The sequence below is a fragment of the Ochotona curzoniae genome, unplaced genomic scaffold, assembly GCF_017591425.1.
Source record: "Ochotona curzoniae isolate NIBS_2020 unplaced genomic scaffold, NIBS_Ocur_1.0 scaffold_4701, whole genome shotgun sequence".
NCBI classification, from domain to species: Eukaryota; Metazoa; Chordata; class Mammalia; order Lagomorpha; family Ochotonidae; genus Ochotona; species Ochotona curzoniae.
The window spans coordinates 24,105,179-24,122,005 of record NW_024467122.1 but is presented as its reverse complement, the minus strand read 5'-3'; the positions used below and the strand labels follow the sequence as shown (position 1 = coordinate 24,122,005).

At 36.2% G+C, this 16,827-nt stretch overlaps 1 protein-coding gene across 4 annotated transcripts in view; it reads left to right on the top strand.

The window, feature by feature from the left end:
* Nucleotides 1-16,827, top strand: part of TOGARAM1 (TOG array regulator of axonemal microtubules 1) — a 55,040-nt gene that overhangs the window by 11,496 nt on the left and 26,717 nt on the right. For 2 of the 4 annotated variants that reach the window (XM_040969062.1, XM_040969060.1), the window contains exons 2-7: nucleotides 907-1,063; nucleotides 3,198-3,332; nucleotides 5,345-5,656; nucleotides 6,716-6,978; nucleotides 8,380-8,612; nucleotides 9,663-9,763. In XM_040969062.1, the coding sequence (XP_040824996.1) occupies nucleotides 907-1,063; nucleotides 3,198-3,332; nucleotides 5,345-5,656; nucleotides 6,716-6,978; nucleotides 8,380-8,612; nucleotides 9,663-9,763 (1,201 nt within the window). Of the gene's footprint in view, nucleotides 1-906; nucleotides 1,064-3,197; nucleotides 3,333-5,344; nucleotides 5,657-6,715; nucleotides 6,979-8,379; nucleotides 8,613-9,662; nucleotides 9,764-14,111; nucleotides 14,265-16,827 lie in introns of all 4 variants that reach the window. The other 2 variants (XM_040969059.1, XM_040969061.1) reach the window with 2 other exon arrangements.

The following is a 16,827-nucleotide window of genomic DNA, read 5'->3' as shown; positions in this document are numbered from 1 at the left end:
CTGGCTCCTGGCTCCTGGCTCCTGGCCTTGGATTGGCTCAGCTCTGGCCATTGTGGCAAATTGGGAAATCACTCAGCAGATGAAAAATCTTTGTCTATCCTTCTCACTGTAAATCTACCTTTCCAATAAAAATTAAATCATATAGATATGATATATGGTTGTCATTATGTATAGTGTGTGTATATAATAAGTACTTTATATATACATACATTATATGTGTGTACGTGTGTATATAAATCATATGTATATATGAAGTACTTCTGTGCCTTAAAGATATATGAGGTTTGTTTATGAGGAACAACTTGGAAATCAGAAAAGTGCTAGACATATAGAAAGGATTCTGTGCTTATTTTTAACCAAGTGAAATATCTTAAGAAGGTCTCCTCATGGAATCATGACAGAAGTAACTGTCATTTACATTTATGTTTTAGATATATAATGCTGGCAGTCAGTCTGCCTCAGAAGGAATAGTAAGGGGCAATGTTTGCTTGTTTAGTGACCTTTTGTTGGCATTTATTGTCTAGTATTCAAAAATTGCATAGTTGCAGTGACTATACTGTTGAATTAGATGTTCCTGTGTTCATCCAACTTGTCATTTTTGGCTTTTTGTCATTTCCATTCTGTCATTTGTAGTTGCAGGTGTTCATTGTGGGAGGGTAAGGTTTGGAAGAAAATCAGATTGGCTTAAAGGAAGAAGAAGTGGCAAGAATTAGCTGTCTACAATTGTAGGCTGTCTGTCCTACAATTTTTGGAAGAACTTTGTTAATGTGCCATACTATAGGTGAATGTATTATTATAAATTGGTTAGGGTAGGCCTTTTACCCTTCTTGTTTGAATGTCATGTTATTTTTGTCATATTTATTATGAAGTAGACTTGCACAAATTTTCTAATTTATTCTGTTACAGCTTTCAACATGTGATTTCATCCCATCTCCAAAATTAAAGCCTTCTCAAGGAATGCCAGTCAATGATGATTTATGTTTTAGCAGAAAAAGAATGTCAAGAAACCTATTTCAGAATAGTCGGGATTTTAACCCAGATTCTCTTCCTACTTGTGCTGCTGGTAAGTAAAAGTTGCTGTCAAGAATTCTTGACTTCATAGTCTATTTCGAGGACTCATACTTTTTAATCTAATAAGAAATTTCAATTCAGTAAATTTTTATTCCTCCATTAAGGCTGGACACTTTGGAGCTTAATTGTCTCATAAGGCTATGCAAAGATTTCTTCCTGTAACCCTTTAAATAATAACATAGCACTTCATTTGCTTATTAAACCACCTGTATTTCCTGGACATTTTTTTCATGTTAGGTGTTCTTGGGATACAGCAATCAACAAGAGGAGTTAAACTTTCTGCCTGTTACAGCTTGCATTGTAGTTGGAAAGGAGAGTGATTGTTAAATAAATGCAAGACACAGTAGAGTAGGTGGTGGTAAATGCTATGGATAAAAATTAAACTGAGTTGAGGCCTATGGAATGTGGACTGTTTTACATTATTTTGTGAAAGACAGTCATATTCAGAATCTAGTATTTGAAGCAAACCACTAGATATCACAACAAAACAGTAAATAATTTCAACAAGGAGGAACAACCAGTGCAGAGTGACGTGTAAATGTGTGGCGTGTATTAAGAAAGATCAGCTAGTATTCTGGAATGAAATAAGCAGGGGGAAGAGAATTAGAAAATTGAAGAGACAACAGAGGTCTTTATAAGGCCGATGAGGGTACTGAATGAACTTAAATTCTGAATCAGGCGCATTTTGAGGAAAGAAGTGACATCATTTGCCTTATATTTTCCAGGCTCATTTTGGATGCTGTGTTTCAACCAGATAAAAGGGGTCAGGACAAAAACAGAGAGACTGAATGAGAGTGTTGTGCTAATCTTGGCTAGTGTTGATGTAGACTTTAACTGGGACTGCAGAATATGTAGTGAGAAGTGATCGGTTTCTGATTATATGTCAAGGGTAGAGTTGATGTGATCTGCTGGAATAGTGAATGTATAATATCAGAAGAGGAGTCAGTAATAAGACTTTTTGCCCAGAGCAACTGAGAAGGTATTTAGTTGCCTGTGTAAATATTGTGATATTTTCAAGAATGTGACTGTCATCATTGACAATATCAATAAGAAGAGGCATTAAGGAAGAGTTGATGTTTGAACTGCATCTTTTTGTGATACATTTGATTCAAATGAATTTAGGAAAGGTACAGGGAAGCAAAAATTTACATTAGGAATGACTTGCTATGTCAAGGCAAGATTTAATTTAGCTAGAGAAACATAAATTGGAATATGGAGAACCCTTCTCTGCTAGGCTTAAAAATTTGGGCTTGTACTTGGAAGCTATGAGGACTATTAGAGATTTTGTTTCTAATCACAGTAAAAATGCTAAAACAATGAGGTGTTTGCAAATGACGTAGGAAGGAATAATCAGAAACTCAAACCCAGGCCCTCTGATGTGGATTGCAGTGTTCAGGCAGCATCTCATTGTGACAACTGCTCACCACTCTTTTGGATTGTTACCCAAATTTGTATGTCATTGAGAAGTTCATTATCTGGTTATAGGTTTAAAATGTTAAATAATAAGAAATATAACCAAAGATTAAATTGGATGCTATGAACCCAGAATACTGTAAAGATTAAAAAAGAGCCAGGAACCTCCTCCAGGTCTCCCACACGGGTGCAGGGTCCCAAGGCTTTGGGCCATCCTCGACTGCTTTCCCAGGCCACAGGCAGGGAGCTGGATGGGAAGTGGAGCTGCCGGGATAGAACCAGCACCCATATGGGATCCTGGTGTGTTCAAGGCGAGGACTTTAGCCGCTAGGCCCCGTTTCTGGGCACGGAAACTTCTACTTAAGACCTTTTTAGGTAACATGAAAACAACAAATACTGGGAAGAAGGAAAGCTAGGCCTGGAGAAACCTTCTAAGAGGAGAGAAAGGAAGAGTATAGGAATAAATTACCCTAGTGTATATTCTCCAGTGTATTTTTCTTCCCTGTCCTTCACCAGCCTGTTTTCTGTTTTCTGTTTGTTAACCTCCTGCCACTAGTCAGATTTGACAGTAGCAAGAGATTCTTGTCTAGGTGAATACTGTATTTATTATTCCTATGTTTATTCCCAGCAAAATCATCTAAACATTTGCAAAGTAAAGTATGCAATAAAGTCAGTTTTTACTTTTACGTATTTTCTCCTTCTTTCTTAAAAAGGTAATAGTGGGACTCATCAGCCACATTTTTCTGGGAAGTGTGGACAACTTGGATTTTCACAAATGTGTGGAAAAACTGGCAGTGTGGATTCTGACTTACAGTCCCTGGGGACAGCTAATAGTCATCAAGATAAAGGTATGAATTCCAAATATATTGAGAAGCAATGATTTATAAATACAATGTGAGACTCCCAATACCAGCTTAAGTGTCACTTTGTGTAATTGTTCTCATCACAAAAAAGAATGTTATATATTTAATCATTTTTATAATTTTTAAAAATTCATGCTCTGTAACATTGCTTTGTAATGTTGATATAAATATGACTGATTAAAATTAGCTTAAGAACTCATGGTGGAGGGGCTGGCATCATGGCATAGTGGGCTAAACTTCCAGCTACAGTGTCCACTTGTGATTCAGCTCTCTGTTTATGATCTGAGAAGGCAGCTGAAGAGGGTCTAAGTCCTTGGGCCCCTGCACCCATGTGCATATGGGTGAACCCAAAGAAGCTCCTGGTTTCAGGTCAGCTCAGCTCTGGCCATTGTGGCCATTTTGGGGAGTGAACCAATTGATGGAAGATCTTTCTCTTCATCTCTCCTTCTCTCTGGAAATCTGCCTTTCAAATAAAAATAAATAAATCTTAAGAAAAAGAAAGAAATAGAGGGTTCTAATCATGTCAGGTATGAATTACGAAGGAATAACAAGTAATTTAGATAGTGGTTTATTTGTTATAATACATAAACTAGAGCTTATGTCAAGGAATGGCTTTACAAATATTAAGGGCAAATTTAAGGAACCGCTAAAAGATTACAAATAAACATTTATGTTAGTTGAAGAGTAAAATAAATTAGCAGGACCTGGCCTTGTAGCATAGCGCATAGGGCCACCAACTACGGATACTGTGTCCCATACAGGCACTGGTCTGAATCCCTGATGATCCTGTTCCAATCCAGTTCCCTGGCAATGCCTGGGAAAAGCAAAGGAAGATGGCCCAAGTGCTTGGGCCCTGCCGCTCATATAGGAGACTTGCATGAGGCTCCTGCCTTCAGCCTCTGCCAGCCGTGGCTGTTGTAGCCATGTGGGGAGAATTTCTGTCTCTCCTTTTCTCTCTGTAACTCTGACTTTCAAATAAGTAAATAAATAAAAGAAAGATCAGTGAAAGAAGAAAATTTGATAAAGATGCAACAAGTAGTACAAAATAATACAATAGAGTTAAAACCAAATATATCAGTAATTACCATAAATACAAATAAACCTTGCTATTAAAATTTCAGAGGATGATTACATTTTTTTCTTTTAAATTGAAGTGCTATTTTTAAGGGTCAGACCTAAATAAATATATGTCAGCATAGATTCAGAGAAAATAAAGATGGAGAAGATACACTAGGAAAATGCTCAAGAAAAAGCAAATATTAATATGTCGGAGGGGAAAATCATACTTTAAAGCTAAAAGCATTCTTAAGACTAAAGAGGGTTATAATTCGGAAAAAGAACAAGATGACTTTTTTTAAATTAAAAAGAAATTATTGTTATTATAATTGTTATTTCCCTTTTTTTAAAAAAAAATATTTGTTTGAAAGGCAAAGTAGCAGAGAAAATCAAAGACAGAAAGATCTTCCATCTGCCAGCTCTCACTCTCCGAATGGCCACAGGGCCAGGCCTGAACTTGGGTGAAATCGGAAGCCAGGAACTGACTCCTCTGCAACTTCCCATTTGGTTGGCAGAAACCCAAGCACTTGAGCCTTCTTCCACTGCCTTCATAGGGTGTAATTAGCAGAAAACTGGATTGGAAACAGAGTGTCTGGAGCTCGAACCAGCACTATCATGGGGGATGCTGGCCTTGGAAGCAATGGCTTAACCGGCTGTGCCACAACTCCAACCTAAAATAACAGAATTGTAAGGAGAAAATTAATAAATCTACAAAGACTAGTTGAAATTTTTAATAGAACAGAGTAGTTTCAGTTTCTTTGTGAAGACACAAGATATTTGAAGCATACAAATTAAATTAACATTTGCCTTGTGACGCAAAAACCTAAGTACCATTTGGGGCGAAAACCTAAATATGAAAAGTTAAAAAATAAAAACACAACTTTAACCACATGTTAGTTGTAGGGATGTAAATGATATATTCTCTTTTTGTTTTATTGCAGTGTACACTAGCCTAAATTTTGGCAGTAAAACACTACAAACATTTGGTAGTCAACCAGAGCGTTCTTCATCATATACTGGTTCAAATCCAAGCCCAGGAACCCTCATCCTTCCATCCTATCCTCTCTCATCACCTCGAACCAGTCCAAAACATACATCTCCACTTACTGTGTCCCCAAAGAAGTCTCAAGATAATTCCATTAGTTTCTCAAATTCCTGGCCTCTTAAAAGCTTTGAAGGACTAGCAAAGCCAAGTCCACAGAAAAAGCCTAGCCAAAAGCCATCCGAACCTACAGGTAGGAATGATATTTTTTGTTTATTTAAATTTATTGGCGAGCTTGATTTAGTAATGAGGGGTTAATACATGTGATTGTTAGGTCTGTAAAAACTGATAAATTAGCATTTTATTTATGTAAATTGGAAGATATTTAGGAAAATATGTGACAGTATGTTAAATGGGTCAGATATATAATACAAAATTGCACTGAGATAATCATTTCTTCTAATGGTACTTCAAAATCATTTTCAGACTAGACAAAAAGAAATTTTATATTGAACATAAATAGTGTATATCACCTGAAAGCCTTCTAATAGATTTTAGCTTATCATGTATAAAATACCATTCATATGTTTACTATAATCAATGCCTACTACTCATTTATTCAATATTTATTAAATATTCTAAAATTATTTTGAGGAGTTTTCTATTAATTGTTGTAAACTAAGATACTGTTTTCTTAATAATAGACTACTCTATAATCATGAGACTAGTGTGTAAGTTCATTCATGACAAGTCCAATCTCAAAAATAAAAATTTTTTAAAAGACATCTCTTGTATCCTACATGGTTTTCTATCTCTATTGAAGTAAAATGTTTATTTTAAAAACTTACAACCATAAAGTCAAGGGTTTTTTTTTTTTACATATTCAATAAAGTTAATCTCTTAGTGCTGAAACTTCCTTCTCTTCTATTAATATAGATATTTTCTACAATATCATGTGCTATATTGGAAACTGAGATTCTATTCTGCTTATTCACCCCAATGGCCAACATTCCTACTTTAGATATGCAGTCTCAAATATTGTTTACATGATTAAATCAAAAAGCACTATGATCCTCATAACTTTTTATGGTAATGGATATGAAGACTTTTAGCAAAATTGTAAATTGGTTTACAGCACATTTATATAAAGGGATTTGGGAAGGCTCATTTTTGTTGTATTTGTTGGGTGGCCTAGTAGAAGTGTTTTTCATTTTGTCTCATTGTAATTTTGCTTCTCATGAAAGATATTGACTTTTAATTTAAAATCACTGTGGCTTCCTCTTGTCTGAAATTGAAAAACAAGAAACTAAAATATGTATTGTTTTTTAAGCAGGAGAAAATTCTCAAGAAAAACCTCCAGTTCAACTTACACCTGCCTTGGTGAGATCACCGTCTTCCCGACGAGGCCTAAATGGGACAAAGCCTGTTCCTCCCATACCAAGGGGAATAAGCCTTTTGCCTGATAAAGCGGATTTAAACACACTGGGACACAAAAAGAAAGAATCTGATGATATTTGGAAGAATGAAAAAGATAATCTAACTATTGATCTTTCAGATTTAAATCTCAGGGATAAAGATTTGGATCAAGAAGAGGTTAGGAACAATTATTGCTTTAATAATTCAAAAATACCTGTGATTTTAAATATAATATTGTAGTTGTTACTTAAGAAAAAATTAAATTTTCTCCTCTTTAAACATATGGATGGATGGAAGGAACCTAATCACTTGTGCCATCACTGTGGTCTCCCAATATCAGAGTGAGGAGCCAGAGCAGGGGATTGAACCCAAACACTGTAGCATGGATGCAGTCATCTTTATTTTACTTTATTTAAAAAAAAAAATTTATTTTTATTGGAAAGTCAGACTTACATAGACAAAGACAGACAGAGAAAGATCTTCTATCCACTCTTTCCCCAGTTGGCTACAATGGCCAGAGCTGAGCTGATTCAAAGCCAGGAACCAGGAACCTCCTCCCACATGGGTGCAGGGTCCCAAGGCTTTGGGCTGTCCACTACTGCTTTCCCAGGCCACCAGCAGGGAGCTGGAAGGGAAGTACAGTGCCTATTTGGGATCCTGACACATGCAAGTCGAGGACTTTAGCCACTAGGCTACTGCGCCTGGCCTGGATGCTTGCCTGGCCTGGATGCTTGCGTCTCTAAAAATCAGAATTACAGAGAAGGGAAGACACAGAACAAAAGACCTTCCTGCCCACTGGTTCATTCCCCAGAGGTCACAATGGCCGGGCTAAACCAAAATGAGGAGCTGGGAGCCAGGCTGTTTCTCCTGTCTCTCATTTGGATGACGGGTCCAAATAGTTCAGCCGTCCTTCACTAATTTTCCCAGGGCATTGTGAAGGAGCTGGATTGGAAGTGAAGTAGCCGGGACTAGAACTGGCACCCTGTGGGATACAGTGCCAGATAGCAACTTTATTCACTATGCCACAACACCAGCGTCTGGATGTGGGTGTCTTCATTGCTAAACCAAATGTCCTCTTCTCAGTTATTTTTATGCTGTAATATTTTTCTTATTTATAAAGATATTTCACTTTCTTTTTTTAAAATTTCACTTCTTTTTATTATTATCATTTTATGATACAGCTCCATAGATCTTTGTTCTAACTCATTTTCCTCTTAGTGATATTATGAATTCATTCATTAAGCAATTTAATTCAGACAGTATAATTAGTCATTGTGCCCAGTGTTGGAGCTACCATAGTGAATGCTATCTAAGATTCTTCTGCTCAAGGAAGTTATAACACACTGGATTGTTTATAAATACACAAGTGGTGAGATCTGTATTTATATTATGTGTGTATATATGTATATATGTACATATATATATTAGTAGAGTCATTCATTAGTACTGGCCTAGGGAATGGCTAATCAGAAAGTATTTCTTAAAATATATAGAAATGATGCTTCCTAACATAAGCAGTTTATGTTATCGTGTAAAATTCCTGTAACGTTAATTCTGTAATGTTTTCGTATTTCCTAGATGCAGAGCTCTCTTCGGTCCCTTCGTAACAGTGCTGCTAAGAAGAGGGCTAAGCTGAGTGGTAGCACCTCTGATCTGGAAAGCCCTGATTCTGCACTGAAGCTGGACTTGACTCTGGATTCCCCATCTCGATCTTCCTCTCCTAATGTCAGCTCTTACAGTGAAAGTGGAGTATACAGTCAAGAATCGTTGACTTCTTCTCTGTCTACAACTCCCCAGGGGAAAAGAATAATGTATTTCATTTTTTTTACATGTTAAATAATTGTTCATATGTAATCTGTGGTCTGCAGTTCTAATATATTTAGAAAAGACTTAGAACCATTTATTTTTCAGTTTTTCATACATCCCAATATTCTTAAAATACAATGGAAAAGCTTATAGGTACTGCCTTGCTTGGCGTTGATTTGAAGTTGGGGTAGAAATACCAGAATCCCAGCTGGAGAACCTAAGTTAGTATAAACCCTATCCCCAACCCCACTTCTTCCCATCTAATATTTTTCCTGATATTTTTCATCCATTAGCTATTTTCTGAATCACTAAGCCTTCTACCAGTGGACATATAGCTACTATTACTTTCATTTAAGTCAAGATATAACCAATATAGTAAATTTACAGTAATCTCTTCTGGAAAACTTGGCCTTCCAAAATATTTAACATTGATTTCTCAAACAGGGCTGTTGATGAACATGACTGCCCTATTACCAGGAATCATACTTTGTAAAAGTGTCCCCTTTATAGTGTCTATTGTTGACTACTTGACATTCCATCACTTACTGATATAAAACAGTTTCCTTATGTTCAGATTTAATATTCTTCCTTTGTTTTATGATACAAAGTGTACAGTTCTGCATGTCAGGGGAGTGTAGGCGCAAAGTGTAACTTCCCAAAATCATCTCTGAAATTTAATTGTACATATTTATTATAGTTAAGTTTTCTAGTATATTAGATAATTAGGAATCACATAATTTGGTTTTGGAATGGACTGTCCATGATTAGGTTTTGTTTTTACTAAACCAGGGGTTATATATAGTACAAATTAGTCATTTCCTCTGGTAGTCCTCTCATGAACAATTAAGAATTCATCACAGGTTAACAAGGTTGAGTGTTTGAAAGGTGAACTAAGAATATCAGTACAAAATATGGTTAACCATAGTTTTTTTATACTTGCTACTTTATTTTCTGAAAGTTTGGTGTGCTAATGAAATGAATAAACAATGTGTAATATAAATTTTGAGTAGCTGTAACTTTTAAATGTTTATTGAAATTGATTTGTTTCATTTCAGGACAGATATATTTCCAACATTAGCATCAAAACCTTGTCCAGCAAGACTTTCTTCAGCAAAAAAGAAAAACACTCATATTTCCGAGCAAAGCCCCAGTGCAGGTATTCTGTCACTGCTTGATAATGAAATTTATGAAATGTATTGCTTTTAAATGTCAAAAAAATATAACGAGTACATTTTGTGTGTAGCATTTTAGCATTTCCATTTTTTTGACTAATTATTTTGATCTCTATAAAAGATCATTTTGACAAACTCATCATTTTTTAAAAGTATTTATTTATCTGAATCATTGATATCCCTTTAATTCCACAAGTATACCTATGCTTGGCTCCTACACTGAGATAATTTGATTTAGCTTATATGGAGTAAGAACTGGCTGCCAACTTTTGAAAACTACTCAGATTATTCTAATGTGTTGGGCATCACAGAAGATAATATTTATTTGTCAAACTACTGGTTGTAACCACTGGTTCACTGGGTAGTTTTTGAAGTAATATATATTTCATGTTGGTTTTTTTTTTACCTTGCTTTAAACATTTTTGTGAATTAAGCTATAAGCCTATTTTTATAACACAACTTCTCTGAAAAGAAGTTTAAGAATTAGTGATTTTAAAATGTACTTCCACTATAATCTATTCAAAGTGGAGCCTGCATGTTGTTTTTCTTTATGATTAGAGAAGAAACTGCTGAGTTGTAAATGAATTGTAACAAACTGAAATACATATGACGTCTGCTGTCCCCAGATCTCATTATGAAAGCCTTGACCTTAAAGCTACATCATAATTACCTTCCTGAATAGCTCTATAGGTATATGATTGTTAAGATTTTTTATTTCCTCCTCTTAAGTATGTCTGAAACTTGGCCCACTGTTCAATTCCCACTAATATGGCACTGCTTCACCCTCTTCCTCATTTCAGACTTACTTACGTTTTCTCCTCAGGTTCATTTATTCCAATGTAAACCTGACTATAACGATCAATCTAAATTCTTCCAGAACAGATCTCTTCTCTCATACTTTGCCAATCATACTTTTTTAAACTTCTCTCTCCCTATATCGTGCTCCATTCAAATTAAACTAGCTTTAATGTCATTTCCTGTCTTTTTGCAATTGTGCAAACTATTTCCTCTAGGTAAATGTGAAGTCTGCATCTCACTATATTCAGCTCCAAAAGCCATTTGCCTTCTTTGAGATGCATTCCCTAATTCACAGACAAGATTGATTATCACTTCTTTTGCAATTACATCTTTCACTAACAGAATTAACGATGATATTGCGATTATTTTATTGCATTCAGCTCTCAAATTCTTGATCCCTAGAGGTTATTTTTATACCAGTTGTCAATCTTAAGCCCGAATATCTGGTTTTATAAGTGGTATCTGGTATACTGGCTTTCAGGAAGCCCATGTTTAAGCAATAGATAGCTGCTATATGAAGGAGCAAGAAATTGTTTATGTCTGTATGGTATTTGAAAGACCACAGCTGTAGTCCCAACCAGATGTTTAATAATATTCACCGTACATACAAATTACTTAACTGCTTTGATACCTAGTTCCTTCTTAAATCCTTGATAAGCACATTGACAATTTATTAGCAAGTGTTTTCTGAATACTCAGAGAAATATACGTAAACCTATCCTGTAATCCTTTACTCTAGGCTGATCACTCTGTACTTCTAGTACTTCTGTTGATAGCTTCACAAATATTTAACGAGAGGTCAAATTACTGAATTGTAGAAATGGAACTCACATTTGGAGAAGAATATTTTTGAAATTGGAGAATGTTTTGAAAACTTGGATTTTAGTTCTGTTCTGACTCCGATACCTTGATCTTTGGAGGAATTTAATTTGTAGTAGAGTAGTTTCTGTTATAGAAGCAGAATCTTCATCTAATATGCAGGATTCAATATTTGCCAAACGTGTTTAATCCTATAATCATGTGTTGCTATATATCACGTATGTAGATTCTGGGGCATGATTTCATATCTAATGAATTTATCTTTATTTTATAAATCTGTACTGCTATTTATATATTTACTTGTTTCATTTTTTTTTTAAAAATGTATTAATTTTTATTTGAAAATCAGACTTACAAGTGGCCACAATGGCTGGAGCTAAACCAATTCAAAGCCAGGAGCCAGAAGCTTCCATTGGTTCTCCCATGTGGGTGCAGGGTCCCAAAGCCTTGGGCCATCCTCCACTGCTTTCCCAGGCCAAAAGCAGGGAGCTGGAAAGTAAGTAAAACAGCTGGGATTAGAACCAGTGCCCATATGAAATTCCAGACATGCAAGAGGAGGACTTTAGCCACTAGGCTATGGCACCAGGCCCTATAAATCTGTAATTTAAAAATATATGTGTTTTTGAGAAAAGCAGAGGGAGAAAGTGCTCAGTGACGCTATAGAACTCCCAACTACTGTTGATTCACGTCTCAGATACCCACTAAGTGCTGACACTGTGCTTAGCTAAAGTTAGGAGCCAGGAATTCCAAATAGGGCTCCCATGTGGGTCACAGAAAATCAGTTACTTCAGCCATCACTGCTGTCTTCCAAGGTCTGTATTAACTAGAAGTGACGGGGCTGGAGCCACATATCAGACTCAGGTGTGCCAGTATGGGATGCGAGCTCTCTCTTTTTTCTTTTTTTTAAGATTTATTTATTTTTTTGGAAAAGCAGATACATACAAAGAAGGAGAGAACAAGAAAGATCTCTTGCATCTGCTAGTACACTCTCCAAATGGCTGCAACAGCTAGAGCTAAACCTATCTGCCACTAGGAGTCAGTAGCTCTTCCAGGTCTCCCACATGGATACAGGGTCCCAAGGCTTGGGGCCATCCTTTGCTACTCTCCCAGGTGAATTAGCAGGGAGCTGCATCAGAAGTGGAGCAGCCAGTTCAAGAACCTGCCAGTGCATTCAGCTATCACACCACCCCCAGGTTGCAGGTGTTTAACCAGTATCTCAACCAATAGGTTAAATGTCAGCTGCATAAGTCTGTATTTTTAACAAATAGCAGCTTTACTTCTTTTCAAACTCACTATAAAATATTCTCAGTTAATATTCTCTTAAACTAAGTTGTTAATGATTTGGATTTTAGAAATTTGTGTTTTCCATGAGCAAGAGATTTCTACAGATTTATTTATTGTACTTTAATTGGTAAAACATAAATGAAAATGCTCAAAATAAAAACCATTTAAAACTGAAAGCCAACACAGAAATTATGGAAAAATTATAAATCCAATATATCTATATAAGTATTTTGCATAAGGATTTCCACATATATTATACCACTTTATGCCATAGAAAATTGTACTGCATTTCCTAACTGTTATTGTAAGCTTTTTTTGGTAGCATTATATTAGTATCCTCTGTTGATCAAAAGCATTCCTATTAGTGAATTAAAAATGACATTTTAACAGTAAATGCTTGCCCTGTTTTTTAAACATACATGGTTGATTATTTTTTCAAACATTTCATTTTGTGTTTCATTGTAATTTTGAAACCTGTTTTAAGAAATGTATTTCTGGGCCCGGTACCATAGGGTAGTACCTTGCATGTGCCAGGATCCCACATGGGTGCTGGTTAGTATCCCAGCTGCTCCACTTACCTTCCAGCGCCCTTTTAGTGATCTGGGAAAGCAGTAGAGAATGGCCCAAAACTTGGGACCCTGCACCCATGTGGGAAACTCAGCAGAAACTCCTGACTCCTGGCTTCTGGCTTTGGATTGGCTTAGTTCCAGCCATTGCAGCCACTTGGGAAGTGAAGCAGGGGATGGAAGATCTTTTTCTCTCTCTCTCTCCTTTTCTTTGTAGATCTGACTTTCCAATAAGAATAAATAAATGCTAGCTAAAAAAAAAAAAAAAAAAAGTTGTAGTTGAAATGTCTTGTTTGGGGCCCGGCGCGATGGTGCAGTGGTTAAGGTCCTCACCTTGAACGCCTGGGATCCCATGTGGGCACCGGTTCTAATCCCAGCAGCCCCGCTTCCCATCTAGCTCCCTGCCTGTGGCCTGGAAAAGCAGTCAAGGACGGCCCAAAGCTTTGGGACCCTGCACCCGCGTGGGAGACCTGGAAGAGGCTCCTGGCTTCGGATCGGCATAGCAATGGCCGTTGTGCTCACTTGGGGAGTGAATCATGGGATGGAAGATCTTCCTCTCTGTCTCTCCTCTCTGTATATCCGCCTTTCCAATAAAAAAAAAAAAAAGAAATGTCTTGTTTGCTAATAAAATTCCCACATGTATTCTACTGCCACCTATGAAAGCAAATTGTGCTATATTTCCTGAATGATATGGTAAGCATTTTTTATTGTAACTCCAAGTAGAATAAAAATTTAATAAACTATATTGTTGTAATTTTTAAATTTATGTTATCCCTTTAAAAGTTAGAAGGTAAGATAGCTTTAAAGAAGAGATATATAGCAACAAAACTACTGAAATTGTTCAAATGTTGATTTTATTTTATAGGAATTGAAACATCCAATGTAAGCATAATTGGTCAACGTATGAACTATGGATTTGGATGTGGTGATTTTGAAGATGAGAGGTCACATGACATTTTACCTAGTGCTTTAAAAATTCAAAATAAGGAAAACTCGAGACATTCTAAACATACAAAAGGTTAGTGAGTTTAATGACAATTTTTACAATTACGTCTAAATTGCAAATCTTCCCAAAATGTCCTATAAAAGAAATAGAGAATTCTGTTCTTAGATTTTTAATTTTTACCTCTGTATTTTGTTGCTTAAATACTTTTGCTAAGAAAGCCCATAGGTTTGTATTGGTTGAAGAGGCCTGCCTGAGGAGCTGGTGCAAAGATTGAAATGAGGAAATCCTTTGCTGACCTCCTCCTGCAGGCCAGGCCCAGGAACAGGTGCACACTCAGCTGTGTCTGCACTCACACGCACATGGGCAAACACAGTGTTCACAAGACTTTTTGCCTCCAAAATTGAGTAGAGAAAATCATAGGAGTAAATAACTTCCAAGAAGCCAGTCATGTTGTAATCGTGGACTAGAGCTGTGGCAACAGGTGTAGCGTGTTCCTGTGGTAGGTCCTGGCCAAGTGTCTTTGCTATCATTAAGCATGTTTGGCATCTTATGTATTTTACTTAACTTAGTAGCAAGTAGCACTTCAGTGACTGCAGTGTCCATTTCTTAAGAGATTCTATTATGGCTGTATATGAGTTTGCCTTGGGGTAAAAGAACATTATGTTGACGGGTCTAAATAAAAGGGTACTTTTAAAAGTTCATGGAAACTGGAATTAAAAGATATACTTCTTTTGATGCAAGAACTTTCAAATCTTCCCATATTTAATAGTATGCGTTATTTTCTATGAACATTTTGAAATATTCTGGTCTGTTTAGAAGAGCTGTTTAGAAGCTCTTTGTCATTAAGACTTGTGGTCTAAAAATAAGGAAGAAGGTGTCATTCTGTGTGTGTGTGTGATTGTGTGTGTGCGTGTGTGGCAGCTGTAATCATGAGATCAACTTCTGTAGTTTGTTATTTCTAGTTTTCTTACATCAAGTATGCATAGACTGATGTAAAATATCTAAATTTTTTCATGGCAGTAACATGGACTGGTGAAAAAGAACTTGATTGGAACCTTTTATAAATTTCTTAATCTGTAGTACAATTCAGTCTGTTTTATAAGGCAACAATAAAGTGCCCATTATTTTTATAAAAGTAACAGATTTTCCGTATTTACTTACAAATCTGATTTATTTTGACATATTTAATATGTAAATATTAAAGAATATGTAAAGAAACTCAAGTACACCAATACTTTTCTTTTTAAACTTATATCCTAATGTTATAATTATTATTTTTTTCCTTTTAAACTTTGCTGTAAGGGCCAGAATTATAGTGTACTGGGTTAAGCTGTCATGTGCATTGGTGGCATCCCATATAATTGCTGTTTCACACTCTGCTGCTCCACTACCAATGTAGCTCCCTTCTAATGCATTTGGGAAAGTGGGAGAACACTGCCAAAATGCATTCGCTCACCCACAGGAGAACCTGGTTGGACTTCCTGGCTCCTGGCTTCTGCCTGGCCTACAGTCAGGCATTGTAGCCATCTGGGGAAAGAATTGGCAAATGCAATGTCCTTATCTCTCTATCTTTCTCTCTTCCTTTAACTCTGCCTTCCAAATAAGTAGATCTTTTTAGAATAACTGCTTTGAAATGATTCCTAAAAACAATCATTTCCTGCTATTGGCATCTTTTTACTTTTTCACCCTAATTTATGTTTACTTGAGAGAGAGAAACAGAGAGTATTCCCAACCATTGTTTCACTTTGCAGTTACCTCAGCAGGTAGGTCTGCTTCAGGGATGGAATCAAGAGCCAGAATTTTCCTGGGGTCTCCCATGTGGGTGGCAGGAACCGAATGCCTGAGCCGTCAGTGTTATCTCGCAAGCTCTGCATGAGCAGGATGCTGGAATCAGCAACAGCAGTAGTCTGATCTGGGATGCAGGTGACTTAACTCGAGGCCAGATGCTTATCCCTAGCGGCATCCTCTTTTGGATAGCACAATCATGGACATATCTGTGTATTTGGGGCAGCAGTTAATTCTGCACTCAAAAATTACATCATATTCATGCTTCCAAGTTTAAATCAAATTCCTGCTAGATCTATCTTAGTTAACAAGAGCAAACATTCTGAAAACTAAACTTAGCTTTCTTTCTGTACCCTCTCTGCTGTCTTTGTTACCCATTTTATGTGTAGCATAAAAGAGGATGGGAAAGCAATTCATCTGCTTTTTATTGAAAGAATAATTTAATGAACTTAATAGCTGCTTTTCTTTCATAGATACTAAATTAACTTTTGTGTTTGCTTTTTCATTTTTCCTACCTTGATAACTTTATGTCAAGTACTATGTACTAGGTTCTAGAAGGAATGATGATCAGAACTAGGCATAGGCCCTTTCTGTCAGGTGTCAAGTTGAAATGAGATTAATTGAATAATTAGAAATTGAGATATAAGCTACCTTAGAAAAATACTGGTTTTAGTGAAATTGGCCTGATGCGTTTTTGTTGCTTAAAATTTCAGTCATACTTATTTGCTGCTATGTGTCTCCTAACCTTAACCTTGGTGTGTGTAAACTTCACTTTTCTCCAGTGCCTACTCCATATTTGGTATTCTAGTTTATATATATATAATTTAACATATATAGTGAGTTCTATATA